The sequence below is a fragment of the Alternaria viburni genome (genome assembly GCF_023758015.1).
Source record: "Alternaria viburni strain BMP 2772 chromosome Unknown scaffold_10, whole genome shotgun sequence".
NCBI lineage: Eukaryota > Fungi > Ascomycota > Dothideomycetes > Pleosporales > Pleosporaceae > Alternaria > Alternaria viburni.
The window spans coordinates 139,973-153,389 of record NW_026055779.1 but is presented as its reverse complement, the minus strand read 5'-3'; the positions used below and the strand labels follow the sequence as shown (position 1 = coordinate 153,389).

Here is a 13,417-nt window from a genome sequence, read left to right as displayed (position 1 = left end):
TCGAATCGCACAGCACAGCCCGTTCCTGCGGCGCACCAAATCACAAGTTTACCACCATTGTCGTCCCAGCGCCCGGCTAATCTGGTAGTTCCTCACGTACCGGCGCGTGCACGTGATCCGAATGCGAAGAGATGGTATGTAGGCTGCGACCCTGACGGCTGTTGTTATCTATGTGATGTGGATACTGAATGTAGCTGTTCGGAGGCTCTCGTTACTACTTGCTTGGGGTTCTGTCCTATGCAGTGATGGAATATGGGGGTTTAGTAGTGGATAATATATCAGTCTGCCGGCTATGTTGCTGTGTTTGATGTAAATGTGAAGAAGTTGATATGCATGTAGCTATCAGGGTGTAGTGTGGATGTGTGAATAAGATATGACCTAGGCGGCGACGTTGTCGCGTTTGCTATGAATGTGGAGGGTTTGATGTAGATGTATCCGCCGCGGTACACCTTGCCGGATACATTCACACATGAGCTGAACGACGACGTTGCAGCGCTCGGTAGGCATATTAAGCGGAATAATACAACATATCTGCTATAGCATACCTTTTTAGATATATCCATACATAACCTCTATAACGACATCGTAGTGCCTGATATACATACTATACAAAATTATTTAACGTATCCGCCACGCCACAACCCACCAGATCTACACATACACTCGCTAGACTGCGACCTTGTCGCCTCTAGTGCATAAACCTCGTGAAATCATCCAACGTATCCGCCACGCGTAACTTCGCTAAACCTGTCCTAAGTAAGCTAGACGGTAACGTTCGTGATGTTACGCATGCACATAACGGTGGTATCGGACATGTGTCCGTCTAGATTTAAGGGAAACTAGAGGTATAGTGGTATAGTTAGGCATCTACAAGTGAATGCGTGAATAAGATGGACGCTAGACTTGCCGGGCAACGTTGTAGCGTTTACCTTGTGTTTGAGATTAGAATTGCATGTGTATCCGACTAGGGTCTAGGACATCTAGCAATGGCGAAACAGACTTAACGTCTTGTTCTTATTAGCTACTACTCTATTTATCTCCACATGCTCTCTCTGGACCTAAAGAAGATGTAAGCCAGACGCCGACGAGCAGCGTTTACTCTTACATTGTGTTTGGAATCGCACGACGTAGCTACTAGACTCCGGTATATATCGCGCGGTTAACGTTCAATCCCCAAAAACCTAGCCTGTCTACCTCAAAGTATGTAATAGCAATGCGTTTAACAAAAAGGTAATGAGACAGGGAGATCCACTACGGGGAAACAGACCTGTTAGTAGCTAGACAACGTATGCTTTGACAGACGCTCAGGCACGCATCAGGGGTGATGTAGGGTAGCTACAAAGGGGGCAGATCGGCATCCAACATTGAACGAGAACATGAAAGTCTTACATTTGCACAATATATGATCAAATTAATCCCATAGCGTAACCATACCTGCCTACATTCAAGAGCCGGAAAGACGGAGACAGTTACATCATCACCCCTCCCTCTCCCTCTCTCCTTCATTTACCCCCCACCCTCACACTCATCCGAGGAAAAGCCAAATCCAGACAAAAAAACGCCATCCATGCATCCCAAACCTCAATTATCCCAAACCCACATCTTGAAAACATACTACACCAATGCTTGCCCAAGAAACCATGATACGCCTAGTCATCGCTATCATACTCGTCGTCCTCAGCGAGTAGCGCAGGGTACTGGCGTCTTCTTAGATCTTGTTCAAGCCCGCCATCACTCTCAGGGTCGACGTAGCCTCCACCGCCTACAAGCGACAGAAGGACCGGAAGGAGAACAAGAGCGTGTGTTGAAGCCCAAAGAACGAGGGCGACCCAGACGCGGAAGTAGTATATCTCGAAGATCTGAGGACTTGTTAGTAATGGGAAATGGAAGGGAAAGCGGGGGATTTTGATATGACATACCTTACTCCTCGTGAAAGCCAAGACACCCACGCCGAGGATCTTGGTGATGGTGATGCCGCTGATGACGCTGCTTGCGACGTTGACCATGGCAGTCCAGGCGCGGGCGTCACGGCCGCGGAAGCGGTGTCTTGGTGCTTTTTCCATGGTGGCGCGGCTGGGGAAGGTGAATGCACGGGCAATGTGTGCGGTGAACTCGACGCTGATGCCGACGCAGATGATCAGGTTGACGAGCGAAACGGCGTTGAGGGATACGCCGAGGACGGCCATGGAGCCGATGATGGCAGAGACTGTCATGCCGACTACGAGGGTGACGACGAGACCCGTGGCGAGGGAGCCGAGCATGATGGTGGTGATGACGAGGACGGCGGCGAGGGCGGAGCCGATGAGGGCGCCGGCTAGATGGACGATGGTCGTGTATTGGTCGAAGAAGATGTAGAACTTGGAGTAGGGGAAGACTTCCGCGTCGACGTCCTTGGAGATCTCTTTCGAAATGCGTCGTGCGGCCGTGTAGGCGGAGATGAAGTCGCTCTGCGAGCGGAGAGGCGTGTGCGAAGTGCGGAAGTGCGATGCGGGGATGGTGAGGTGCTTCGAGTCGATGACTAGAGCGTCAGAGTAAGCAGCCTTTCCTCCTAGCGGGCAGTCTTCTGTAGTCGGGGCGTCGATCCAGAGTTGGAGATAGTGGATGAACTCCTCGCCTTCGGGCATGCCCGACAAAGTCATGTTCCAAGGTGGTTGACGATCCTGGAAACACGGCTTGCCTTTGTCGTCGACGCAGCACTTCTCGTTCTCGGGGTTGAGCCATAGGAAGAAGTCATCAAGCCAGTTGGCGGCTGAAGCTGCGAGATGAGAGACCTCAGGTCGCTTGCGCTCTGCTTCGATGATGTTGGCCAAGCTCTCTCGGTCGCAGGTGGAGAAGCGTCCACAAAGCTCCTTTTGAGGCTTCCGTTCGGTAACGTTCAGCTCCTTGGTGACAAAGTAGACTGGCGGGCCGACATCTAGGTAGTCGTAAAGATCGTTGAAGTAAGGAATGAGATAAGAATCGCTGGGGATAGCAATGCGTTGATCAAGGCCTAGCTCCACACTTGGGAAGAGGGCGAGACCAGCCGTGAAGATTCCAAAGAATAGCGCAATGATGCCGACCTTCGTCTTCTTTCCCAATATCGCCGGAGCATAGGTCTTGCGAATGAATCGCTGAAGTGCGCCTTCCTCGCCAGCGCCGTATCCCATGCCACCGTTGAGATAGCCAGGATCAGCTCGACCAACACGAACACACGGGAAGCAGTCAGCTCGGTTGTTTTCCACACGTTGCTGGTTCAGGGCGAGGACAGCAATGAACATGGTGACTTGGAGGATAGCGTTGATGAAGACAGCGCCTGCGGCGTACGCGGCGAAGTTTCGTACGGCAGGCATCCCTACGGCACACCCAAGAGCGAATGCGGTGGTCTCCGTGAGCGCAGAGAGAAGAATAGAAGGGCCCATGCGTCCAAGTGCACGTGAAACACGCTCTGGGATGCTGCCTTCGGGGTGGCTGATGTTGATGCGCTCAAACTCGTGGACAATGAGGAATATGTTGTCAACACCAACAGCCAAAACAAGGAACGGAATGACCTCTGCGATGATCAGGGTGACTTTGATACCGGCTGCCGAGAACAATCCGACGGATGCAGACACAGACATGAGCACAATCAAGATACCAACAGTACCGAGCATGAACTTGGACTGCACAAAGGCGTTCGCGGGGTTGCGAAGAACGGATTTTACGGTGAGCGTGGTAGAGCCCAGAGCCAGGGATGCGTACAAGAACATGATGATGTAGCTGATGACCACGATCTTGGCATCCGTGTTGGTGCTCTTACTCAACTCCTGCTCAAGACTGACCTCAGTGTTGAAACTCAGTCGGAGGCCTCTCTTGTGAGCTTCATCAGATACGAACTTGAGGTAGTTCTTCATCTCGTTCTCAAAGTCCATGGCGCGCTGTTCCTCTGGGGTGCCCTTGGGGAAATTCTGCACAACCCATGTAACGACGAGCGCTTTGGCGTCCAGAACGGTCTCGTTGACGCCGCCAAATAGAAGATGAGGGTCAAGCGGCTGTTGGAAGGTTGGCAAGCACTGAGAAGGGTTGTCGACACATTGCAGTAGGTCGTCTTGCCAGCTGTTGGGAGAAACATTGGCAAAGTCGCCTTGGAAGTATCCAGTCACAGACTGAACAACACAGTCGTCGCCTACTGGCTTGAAGCAGACCTTGTCGAGAGTGACGCCGTGCTCGTAAGACTTAAGACGCTGGATCTGGTTCTCAACGCCAAACCACCAATCCAAAGTCTCGTAACTGAGAACGGGTCCGGCTTGTCCGTGGGTATCGTTGACAAGGAAAGCCTGTTCAGCACGGAAGAAGGGGCCGAATTTCTCATCGAAGAAGGTCTTCTCTTGCGCGGCAGCGGAATCAGGAGAGACCCATAGATTGACAGGGTCGGTCTCGATCTGGAAGCGTAACCATCCCAAGCTCATCAGGCCAACTACAATGACGCTGGTGACGATGGTAATGGCAGGAAAGCGAGCGCAGATGTAACCAAGACGGCTGAACATGCGATCGCACCACGTGTTGATGAAGTAGTGCTTAGTGGGGCGATCCAGCATGCCAACGTTGTGTACGATATCGCCCTCGTCCTCATCGTCACTAGGGCTCGTGTCCTGCAACAGACGCATACGCTCGGTCTTGTGTTTCGAGTGATTCTTGTAAGCGACGTGTCCTGCGACAGCAGTGCAGAGCAAGCCGAGGAAGAAGGAATAGATGATGATGACAGCGAAGGATAAGCAGGGCAGCAGACCAACGTGGCATTGCTTCTCCTCTTGCACTTCTGGCAGTTCAGTGCATGATCCACCGCAGTCGAGGCAGGCGCAACGATACTTCTCGTCGTCAGTGTCGCATGGGTAGGCGTGCTTGTTCATGGCATCCATTCCAGGGAACTCGTCTTCGCTGGGCCGAGGAAAGTTGATCTGGAAGGGCGAACCCAAAAACTTCTTGTCGCCCAGGAACTTGAGGAATTGTGTATAGTTCTTTGCGCCACCTCCAATAAAGTCCATAGCCTTGCCGTTCGTCGCACCGAATTTGACATCCTTACAGCTGTCGTAGAAGGTTGACGCGTACTTGTCAGATACCAGGTTGTCTAGTTCGGTGACCAGGTACTTGTCTCCTTTGGGCTCGGTTCGCGTGACGTTGATGAAGGTGGATTGGTCGGGAGAGCAGGTGAATGTGCAGAAGAGGTTGTAGAAGTTCTCCTTGCAGGCAGGGCAGGCGTTGATGATGGGCGTGGCGCGGTCGAGGTTCGTCTTGAGGGCGTCGAGTTGGTCTTCGTCGCAGCAAATGTCGGTGTCTGACCACTGACTGCCGCAGATGTCGACCAGCTTCTTCCGCACATCGCTGTCCGGCGTCTTGGCCGGGCCGTTGTCAGGGCAGGGCAGCTCTGACCCGAAGAAGCTCTGCTTCCCGCATTGTCCGCGGATCGCGCACCTTCCCTTCTCGTGTTTGGACGTCAGGTCTGGCCCTGCGAGAGCTGATCCGGTGAGGATGGAGAGCAGGCCAAACGTCATGGCCTTCCATCCTCGCGTGCTTGGCTGCACCATCTTATGCGATGCGCCTGGGCGCTGGGGCCGGTCGCGATGCGATATCGTGAGAAGAGCTATATGCGACTGGATATGGAAGAGTGCGAAGGAACGGACGATGTAAGGGCGATGGTGGACGGTGGGTGGTGAGGACTACACGTTCGAGCCGAGGTGGCGGGCGAAGCTGTCGGAAGCTATGTACGAGGCGAACGCGATCCAGGAGCGTCTAGCACTCGCGCGCTGTCATGAAGTGAGTGAAGGAATGCGCGTGGGATCGAGTGGCGTTATATGGGAACAGCTCGCCGTAGAGAGTGTAGGTGTTGTTGTGAGGCGTGGGCGCACAGGCAGCCGCAAGTGTCTGGGGTGCAGACGTCACTGCTCCAGCTTGGATAAATGGCGCGCGCCGGCCCAGGAACAGGAAGCATGGGCCCCTTGTCACGCGTCTCAGCCACCCAACACAAGATTGTCACTTTTCAATACGTTCAAGTTCAGTGCAGTCTCTATATTGAACATTCATTCATTGCATGGTATCGTAAATCCGTATCTATATCCCATCCCACCATCCCATGCCTGAATCCATCACGTGTGTCTTTCGACGGGTATCCCTCTCTTTTAGCAAAACGAAACCTTCCTACTTGCGCAGATGCTGCACCAGCTCAACAAGCTGCGAGCGCGTCTCGTCCTCGAGCTGGTCCTCAGGCGGGCCGAGAACCTTCTCGAACACGGGCATCAGCGTAGACGTGAGCTGCTGCACCGTGGGCTCGTTGAGTTGGTAGAGCTTGACAATCATGCCGAACACAGGCTTGTTCTCCTCGTAGTCCTCGCGCAGAGGCAGGAGCTGCACCAAGCGGGGCAGTACCTCGGCAATGGGAAGCTTGCTAGGGTGCTTAGCGATGAATCTGCTGACGCATCCTGCCGTGTTGTCAAGAAGACGTGCTTGGTCCTGAGCATCGAGCAGAGGCTCGAGCTTGGAGAAGATGGTAGGCAATGACTTGAGGATCTCGTCGTCATTCGTGGTCTTCTCGCACAGGAGGCCAATACCGTAGACAGCGTTGGACTTGGTCTCTGGGTCCTCATCTGAGAGGCGGTGGAGGAAGAGCTTCAACATGCTAGTGGTGTAGGGAGTGCAGGCGGCACCCATGTTGCCGACACACTCAGCAATGGCGCCAACGGCAGCGCTGCGCTCAGTAGATTCCTGGCTGCTGGCGTACTTGACGATTGGCTTTTCAAACATCTTCCACAGTTCAGCGAACTGCTCGCCAAGTGCGACAGAGAGGCAGGTGACGGCCTCAAGGGCTGTCTCAATCACGAGCCAGTCGTACTCAGAGGATTCATCCATGATCTCCTCCTCAGCCTCGTCGCCGAGATCCTGCTGGCAAGGGTGACGCTTCGTGATAACGGCAAGCAGGTGCTGGCAAAGATCAGGTACAACGGTGCCGTTGTCGGTCAACAAGATAGCCGGTCCGCAGACCTTGAGGGTAGCCGCGACATCACGGTTGATGTCAGTGACAGTGCCACTGGAGAACGTTAGCCAGATTCTCAGGTATACATCATGTATATGTAGTAGTGTTGAGAGTTGCTCAGTCGTGATTTCGCTTTCACCTCAAGTGCACTTTGGCATCGGAGTGAGCTGGGATTAACGACAGTTGTGTCATCTTTGCAACGTGTGTCAGGAAAGAAAGTTGAGGGTACATACCGGTCCATCTCGTCTTGCCAGATTGTCATGGTGGCAGTCATGACGAGGTTGCCCAGCTTCTTCAGCTCATCGGGAATGTCTACCTTCAGAGGAAGGCCAGGCTGCCACTTGCCCATACCATCGCCCTCGGCCATGCCGAAGAGGCAGGCAAAGGTGCGCCAGAGCGTACTGATAGCAGCCTTGCGGATACCCTCGTAGGAGTGGTCGACAAGTTCGAGCAGCTTGGTGACAGTCGACTCCATGTAAGGGATGAATTCACGGCGGGTGTGCGTGATGATGTCTCCGAAGACTTCAGCCGCGATCTCCTTCTCCATGGCAACAGCGCTGACGCCCTCGAGGTCATCCCAGTCGTCGTCGTCATCACCGGCCATGAGAGCTTCGTTCAGGTCGCTGTCATCGTCGTCGTCATCGCTAGCAGCTGCGACCTTGATCTTTTGGCCTTGGATGGTAACTTCTTGGCCGGCCAGGTCTGCCGCCTCCTCACCGAACTCGAGATCAAGGTTGGTCTCCTCCTGCTCAAGGCAGTCGTTGAGTCCCTTGACGATGCCGGCAAGATACTTAGCGAAACCCTCCTCGTAGACCTTGGCCAGGACACTCCAGAGGATGTAGCTGGTCTCCCTGAGACGGGGGTGGTCCAAGTGCAGAGCTTCCTCGGAGGCCTCCATTAGTGGCATAACGTATGGCTCGAAAGGCTCAGGGCCGACAGCGGACGCAATCTTGGCCATGGAATCGCAAGTGACACCGCGGAGATCGAGCTCGTCTTGGCTGTCCTTGATCCTTACGTATGGCGAAAGCTCTTGCATGGTCTGGGCGAAGAAGGGGATGAAGGCCGTCTCAGCGGCAGAGGCGATGGAGCCAACGGCACCGATAGCTGCGCTCTTCACCTTGAGGTCTTCGTGGTGGAAGAGCTTGCTGAAGCGTGGGATGAGTTCAGGCACGTACTTGCCAGCGTCCTCTGGCTCGAGACCCTCGATGAGAGAATCGATAGCATGGCAGCTACCACGGACAATAGAAAGGTTGCGCTCGTCATCCGAACCCTGCATGTTGTTGGCGGCGAGGTCGAAGTTCTTGATCATGGCGGGGATCAGGCGGGCGTGCTCCTTGCCAACGTCCTCGGCCAGGTCATCAGCCAAGCGAGCGACACCGTTGAGAGCGGCAGCTCGGACCTTGAGCTCAGGGTCCTCCAGCAAGTGCAGGACCATGGGCATGATCTCGTTGAGCTGGGTAGCAATGAAGTCAGGCGCGCCCTCGACACACATGCCAAGAGCCAGTATACCGGCTTGACGGTAGTCGGGGTTCTGTGACTGAAAGTAGTTGCCAAGGTTCTTGAGAAGAGGAATGACAACTTGGCTGGGAGGTAGGCTTGAGGCAAGGATATCGAGAAGTCCAAGAGCGGAACGGGCAGGAGTGACATCCTCCTCCTCGCTGGAGAGGTCACCGAGCTCGGTGACGATGTGGAGAGCCTTCAAGGTCATCTCCTCACCAATCCTCAGACCCTGCACCTTGAGCTTCCTGTAGCGAACGCATTGCATGAGGAATGCGAGCGCCTGGGAACGGTAGTCGTCTTCGACGTTGGTGCTTGACGCAAGCTCGAGCATGAAGCGGACGAGATCGCCAAAGTGCTTTACGAGAAGCGCGGACTCGCAGCCAAGAAGAGTCTGGAAGACCTCGAAAGCTTGCATGGCGCGGTCCTCGTCACCCTCGTCGACAGTAGTCTTCAGAACGTTGACCATGCCAGGGATGGACTCCTGGAACAGAGCAAGCTCCTTGGGGCTCTCGTCAGGCTCAAGCAACATAGCTAAGCGGCTGAGACCAAGCATGGTGTTGATCCTGACTTCAACGCTCTGGGGGTCTTGAATGGTGGAGCTGAACAGCTTGTACAGATCGGCTTGCTTGCCGGGGAACGAGTCGCCCGCTGACTCAAGCGTGGTGAAAATGATGTAGGTACCGACTTCACGGTGGCGCGCCTCGTTGCTGGTGGCAGCCTGCTGGAGGTAGCCGGGTAGGTCAGCCCACTCGCCATCTTCGAAGTCTTGCGACGCGATAGCCGAGATGACGCGGGCAGCAGAGTGCCGTGTGAGAGTCACGTCCTCGTTCAGTGTGAACTGGAACAGCTGGTTGCGGAGCGAGTTCTTCTGGTCCGCAGGCAGGTTGGCCCAATGCTTCGTCACCAGCTTCCTAGCCTCGACGGCCGCCAGTTGGCGGAGTTGAGGCTTAGGGTGGCCGCAGAGGATCTGAAGAAGGGCATTGAGAGAGGCGGGGGAGTTGTAGTAGTTCTTGTTGAGGGTAGAGGTAGCGGATTTGACACGCTCGGTGTCGGCTGGAGAAAGTCAGTACAGGTTCTGTGGTAGAGCGGGGTTGGGTAACATACGCTCCATGAGGCCCTCGAGCAGCTGGACAAACTGTTGCTCGTCCATGGCGATGCTCTCACGGTATGGTTGTGTAGAAAGCAAGGCTGTGGTGATCTATCGCGGGGCAGCGAAGACCTTTGATATTTACAGTTGTGAAAAGAGCGCCGCTCGATAGAAGAAGGTGGGATTTCAACTTTTTTAGTGGGTCCAAAAATTAGGGTCCAAAAGTTAGGTAAGCCGGTTCACCGACCAATGGCAGACGAGCGCGGCAAACTCGAGAAGCAAACGCTGCAGGAGCACGTAGCAGCGCGAAAAGCCTTCGGTGGGGACTCTCCTTTCGGTGTTCCTGTTGGCTAGTGGTCGTAGAGCCTGACCTTGTGCGTCGGTAGACTGCGCTGGAGATCGACTGTGCGAGCTGGCAAACATTCTTGAGCTCGAGCATTGAAGCTGCCTCGTAGAGAGACCGAAGAAAAGCCCTATGGGGGAAGTAGTGTGTCAAATGCCGTCATCTGAAGTTGGTGACAGCTCTTCAGGTAGCTAGGAGACGAGGCCGCGGTGGCTGGCAGTGATGCCATGTGCATGCCAGGAGGTAATGCAGAGGAAAGCCATCTTTTCAGAAGCTTGCATGACAGAAACGAGATGAAGAAACAGCGATACCATGAGGAAACAAAGCTCAATGGATGGAGGAAGCTGGGGGAGCTGGAGATGTAGAGGTTCCAGACAGCTCCAACGCGACTTGATAGGACGCGCTAGGCCAGGGTCTGTGCGGCGGAAAGCTGTTAGCAAAAACAGAAGGAGCAACGGCAGACCAGACAACTCGCCGCTGCCATCACTAAAGAGGAGGCTCTTCCACTACATTCTCTCTTACTCCGAAATTGTAATACCCCACCCCATCTCCGCCGCCCACCCCAGCCATCTGCATCTCTCACCAGGACACGTTGCTCGACCCCTCCGCCTCCGACTCCATGGCTTCAGTATGTCTGGCAATTGCCGCTCCAGTCTGACAACATGTGACATCGATACTGACCTCATCCAGCAAGCTCCCAACCAGCCGCGCCCTTACCCAGGCAACTACCTCCCTAATGGCGGCGCTCCCGGTGGTCCCTCAGGCCCAGCGCCTGGAGCTGTCCCGCTGCTCCCCAACCAGGGCCGCGTGATCCAGCAGGGAAGCGTACGAGTGCTGTGCATTGCAGATGTCCGAGGTGAGGGCGATAACAATACCCGAGTATCAAATTCATCGCTAACATCAGTCAGGAAACCTGCAATCGCTAAACCAGCTCGCCGCCGACGCCCGCGCAAACTACATCATCCACACCGGCGACTTTGGCTTCTACGACGACCGCTCGCTCGATCGCATCGCCGAGAAGACTCTCAAGCACGTGGCACAGTACTCACCGCTGTTGTCAGATGCAGTTAAGCGCTCTATTGCCACAGCCCCTCCGCAACCGCCTATCAAGGAGCGCTTCGCACGGGAGCACCTGCCACTCTCAGAACTGCCCCTCTTCCTCAACAAGACATACACCCTGAACGTGCCAGTATACACCGTGTGGGGTGCTTGCGAGGATGTTCAGGTGCTGGAGAAGCTGCGATCGGGCGAGTACAAGGTGGACAACCTGCACATCATCGATGAGGCGCATTCGCGGCTGCTCGATGTAGGTGGCGTCAAGCTGCGCCTGCTTGGTCTCGGTGGCGCTGTCGTCATGCACAAGCTCTTCGACAACGGCGAGGGCAGGACGACCATTGCAGGTGGACAGGGCACCATGTGGACTACCCTGCTACAGATGGGCGAACTGGTCGACACAGCCAACCGCGTATACGACCCGACCGAAACCCGCATATTCGTCACCCACGCATCTCCCGCTCGCGAAGGCCTGCTCAACCAGCTGTCCGTCACGCTCAAGGCCGACTTCTCCGTCTCCGCTGGTCTGCATTTCCGCTACGGTAGCTCCTACAACGAGTTCAGTGTCAACCCCACCCTCGACCATTACCGCGGAAAGCTCGCTGCATCCAAGGCCTCCTTCAACGATGTTTGGGACACAGTCAAGACTGAAGTCGAGCCCGCGGTCGCTGATAGCGAATCTCAACAACGCCTGCTGGCACTGGCACTTGACATAGTAAACAAGATGCCAACCGTAGCCAACGGCGGCAACCCATTCGGTGGCCCGGCTCCCGGTCCTCAGAGCGGCCAGATCGACGAGAGCGCTTTCAAGAACATGTGGAACTTCAACCTTGCGGATGCTGCTTACGGTTGGCTCGTACTGGACATTGACAATGGCAGAATCGGTACTGAGATGAGGGCCCAAGGTTTCAACTTCGCTCACCGCGGCGGAAAGGTTGCACCTGGCCAGACTCAGCCCGCAGCTGCAAACACTAGCACTGGTCCTCCAGCTGCTGTGAACCCCAGCCCCTCCGCCCAGCCATCGCCTGCCCCAGGTCGTTCAGCCGGACCACCAGCGAACGCTCCTCAGCAGCCCCGCCCTGCCGTTGCGACCCCACCGGTTCCTCAACAGCAGAAGCAGAATGCCGGCCAGGCTGCACGGACCGGACCCTCGCCCGCCCCTGCTGCTGCACCCAAGGAGACCGTCAAGGCCGCTACACCCCAGCCTCCGGCCAACAACACAGCAGCAAATGCTGCTGAAAAGTCCATTCCAAGCGAGGTCAAGCCCAATGGCACCGGCGCGCCGGAGAAGGCTACATCTCCCGCTCCCCGGGAACCCGTCGAGCGCAAGGAGAGCAAGGGTCTCTTTATCGCCGGTGTAAAGGATGAGGAAGAAGCCAAGGGTCTGCTCGCAGAGGAAGACAGGTCCAAGGTCGAGAAGATGGAGAAGATCAAGCACTTCTTCGTCGCCCACTTCGCCACCTCGCAGGACATGCACGGTGCGCTTCGTCGCGTTGCAGACGATGTCAGGAACGCTAGGGGCGGCCCAGACAACAAGACCGTCAAGGTGTACAACGAGCGCGGCCCTGGTCCCAACCAGCCTAGGTACGGAGCCGGCAGCTGGCAAGCCAGCACCCGTGGTGGCGTCTCAGGCGGCGGCTACCGAAGTGGAGGTGCCTCAGACAGCGAGGGTGGTCGCGGCGGTCGCGGAGGCCGTGGCGGTGCTTCTCGTGGTGGTCGAGGTGGCGAGCGAGGCGCACGCGGAGGCCGCGGAGGAAGGGGATCATTCAGAGGTGGTGAAGGTGCTCCCGCAGCATCAACAGGAGGCGAGTCATAAACACTGCCTGACCGCACCTCCACATCCTCACCGACTCTGATACCCCTTCTTTCTTCTTCGGTTCCGTGCTAATGGCTGCCATAGCAAACATGACGCGGTCTGTTCCAGGCGAGTTCGTCTCTGGCGACATCCGCAACCATGTGCTCTAGCTTTTATCATGTTTTCTGGGAGCGATTTTCCATACCTTCTTCGTAGCGGGCGTGGGTTGTGCGGGTTTTCCTTTTCAAGTCCCTGTTTAGATGGGACCAGGATGGGTGGATCGGCGCTTTATGTGGTCCTTGGCTTCTATGTTTTGGATCGCTGGGGCAAGGCTTTCGATGAAGTATGGTATCTATGTACTGTAATCACAAAACATTAAGAAATATGTCGTGAGCAATCATCTTTGACCTGGTCGTGTTCTTGATGCACCTAAAATAAGGAAAAGCCTGAACCCTCTGGAGCCTACCTTGACGTTGGGTAATCTATTTTGTATGATTCTACGTTGGTGTAAGCTGCAGACCTGTTCAAACTTGTCCTGTATAAGGTGGCTGTGTCGTGTATCGTCTTTGGGCTCTACCTTGGTTGGGGCGTATTATCTCGTCTAAACCCAGCGCGACTGCCACATCTTAACCAAGGTACGATAATTCATCAATTAAT

The 13,417-nt window shown here is 55.2% G+C and overlaps 3 protein-coding genes across 3 annotated transcripts; 1 reads left to right on the top strand and 2 right to left on the bottom strand.

The window, feature by feature from the left end:
• Positions 1–1,649: 1,649 nt before the first annotated feature.
• Positions 1,650–5,540, bottom strand: J4E79_005316 (uncharacterized protein; the record flags this gene model as incomplete). The annotated part of the gene is made up of 2 exons (XM_049354194.1): positions 1,650–1,859; positions 1,920–5,540. 2 exons carry the CDS (start codon positions 5,538–5,540, stop codon positions 1,650–1,652), a joined length of 3,831 nt encoding a protein of 1,276 aa, XP_049211059.1.
• Positions 5,541–6,150: 610 nt separating this feature from the next.
• Positions 6,151–9,632, bottom strand: J4E79_005315 (uncharacterized protein; the record flags this gene model as incomplete). Its single annotated transcript, XM_049354193.1, has 3 exons — positions 6,151–7,036; positions 7,216–9,535; positions 9,587–9,632. 3 exons carry the CDS (start codon positions 9,630–9,632, stop codon positions 6,151–6,153), a joined length of 3,252 nt encoding a protein of 1,083 aa, XP_049211058.1.
• An 899-nt stretch (positions 9,633–10,531) lies between these two features.
• On the top strand, positions 10,532–12,781 carry J4E79_005314 (uncharacterized protein; the record flags this gene model as incomplete). The annotated part of the gene is made up of 3 exons (XM_049354192.1): positions 10,532–10,540; positions 10,603–10,768; positions 10,821–12,781. The coding sequence occupies 3 exons, from the start codon at positions 10,532–10,534 to the stop codon at positions 12,779–12,781; spliced, it is 2,136 nt and encodes a 711-aa protein (XP_049211057.1).
• Between the last annotated feature and the right edge of the window lie 636 nt (positions 12,782–13,417).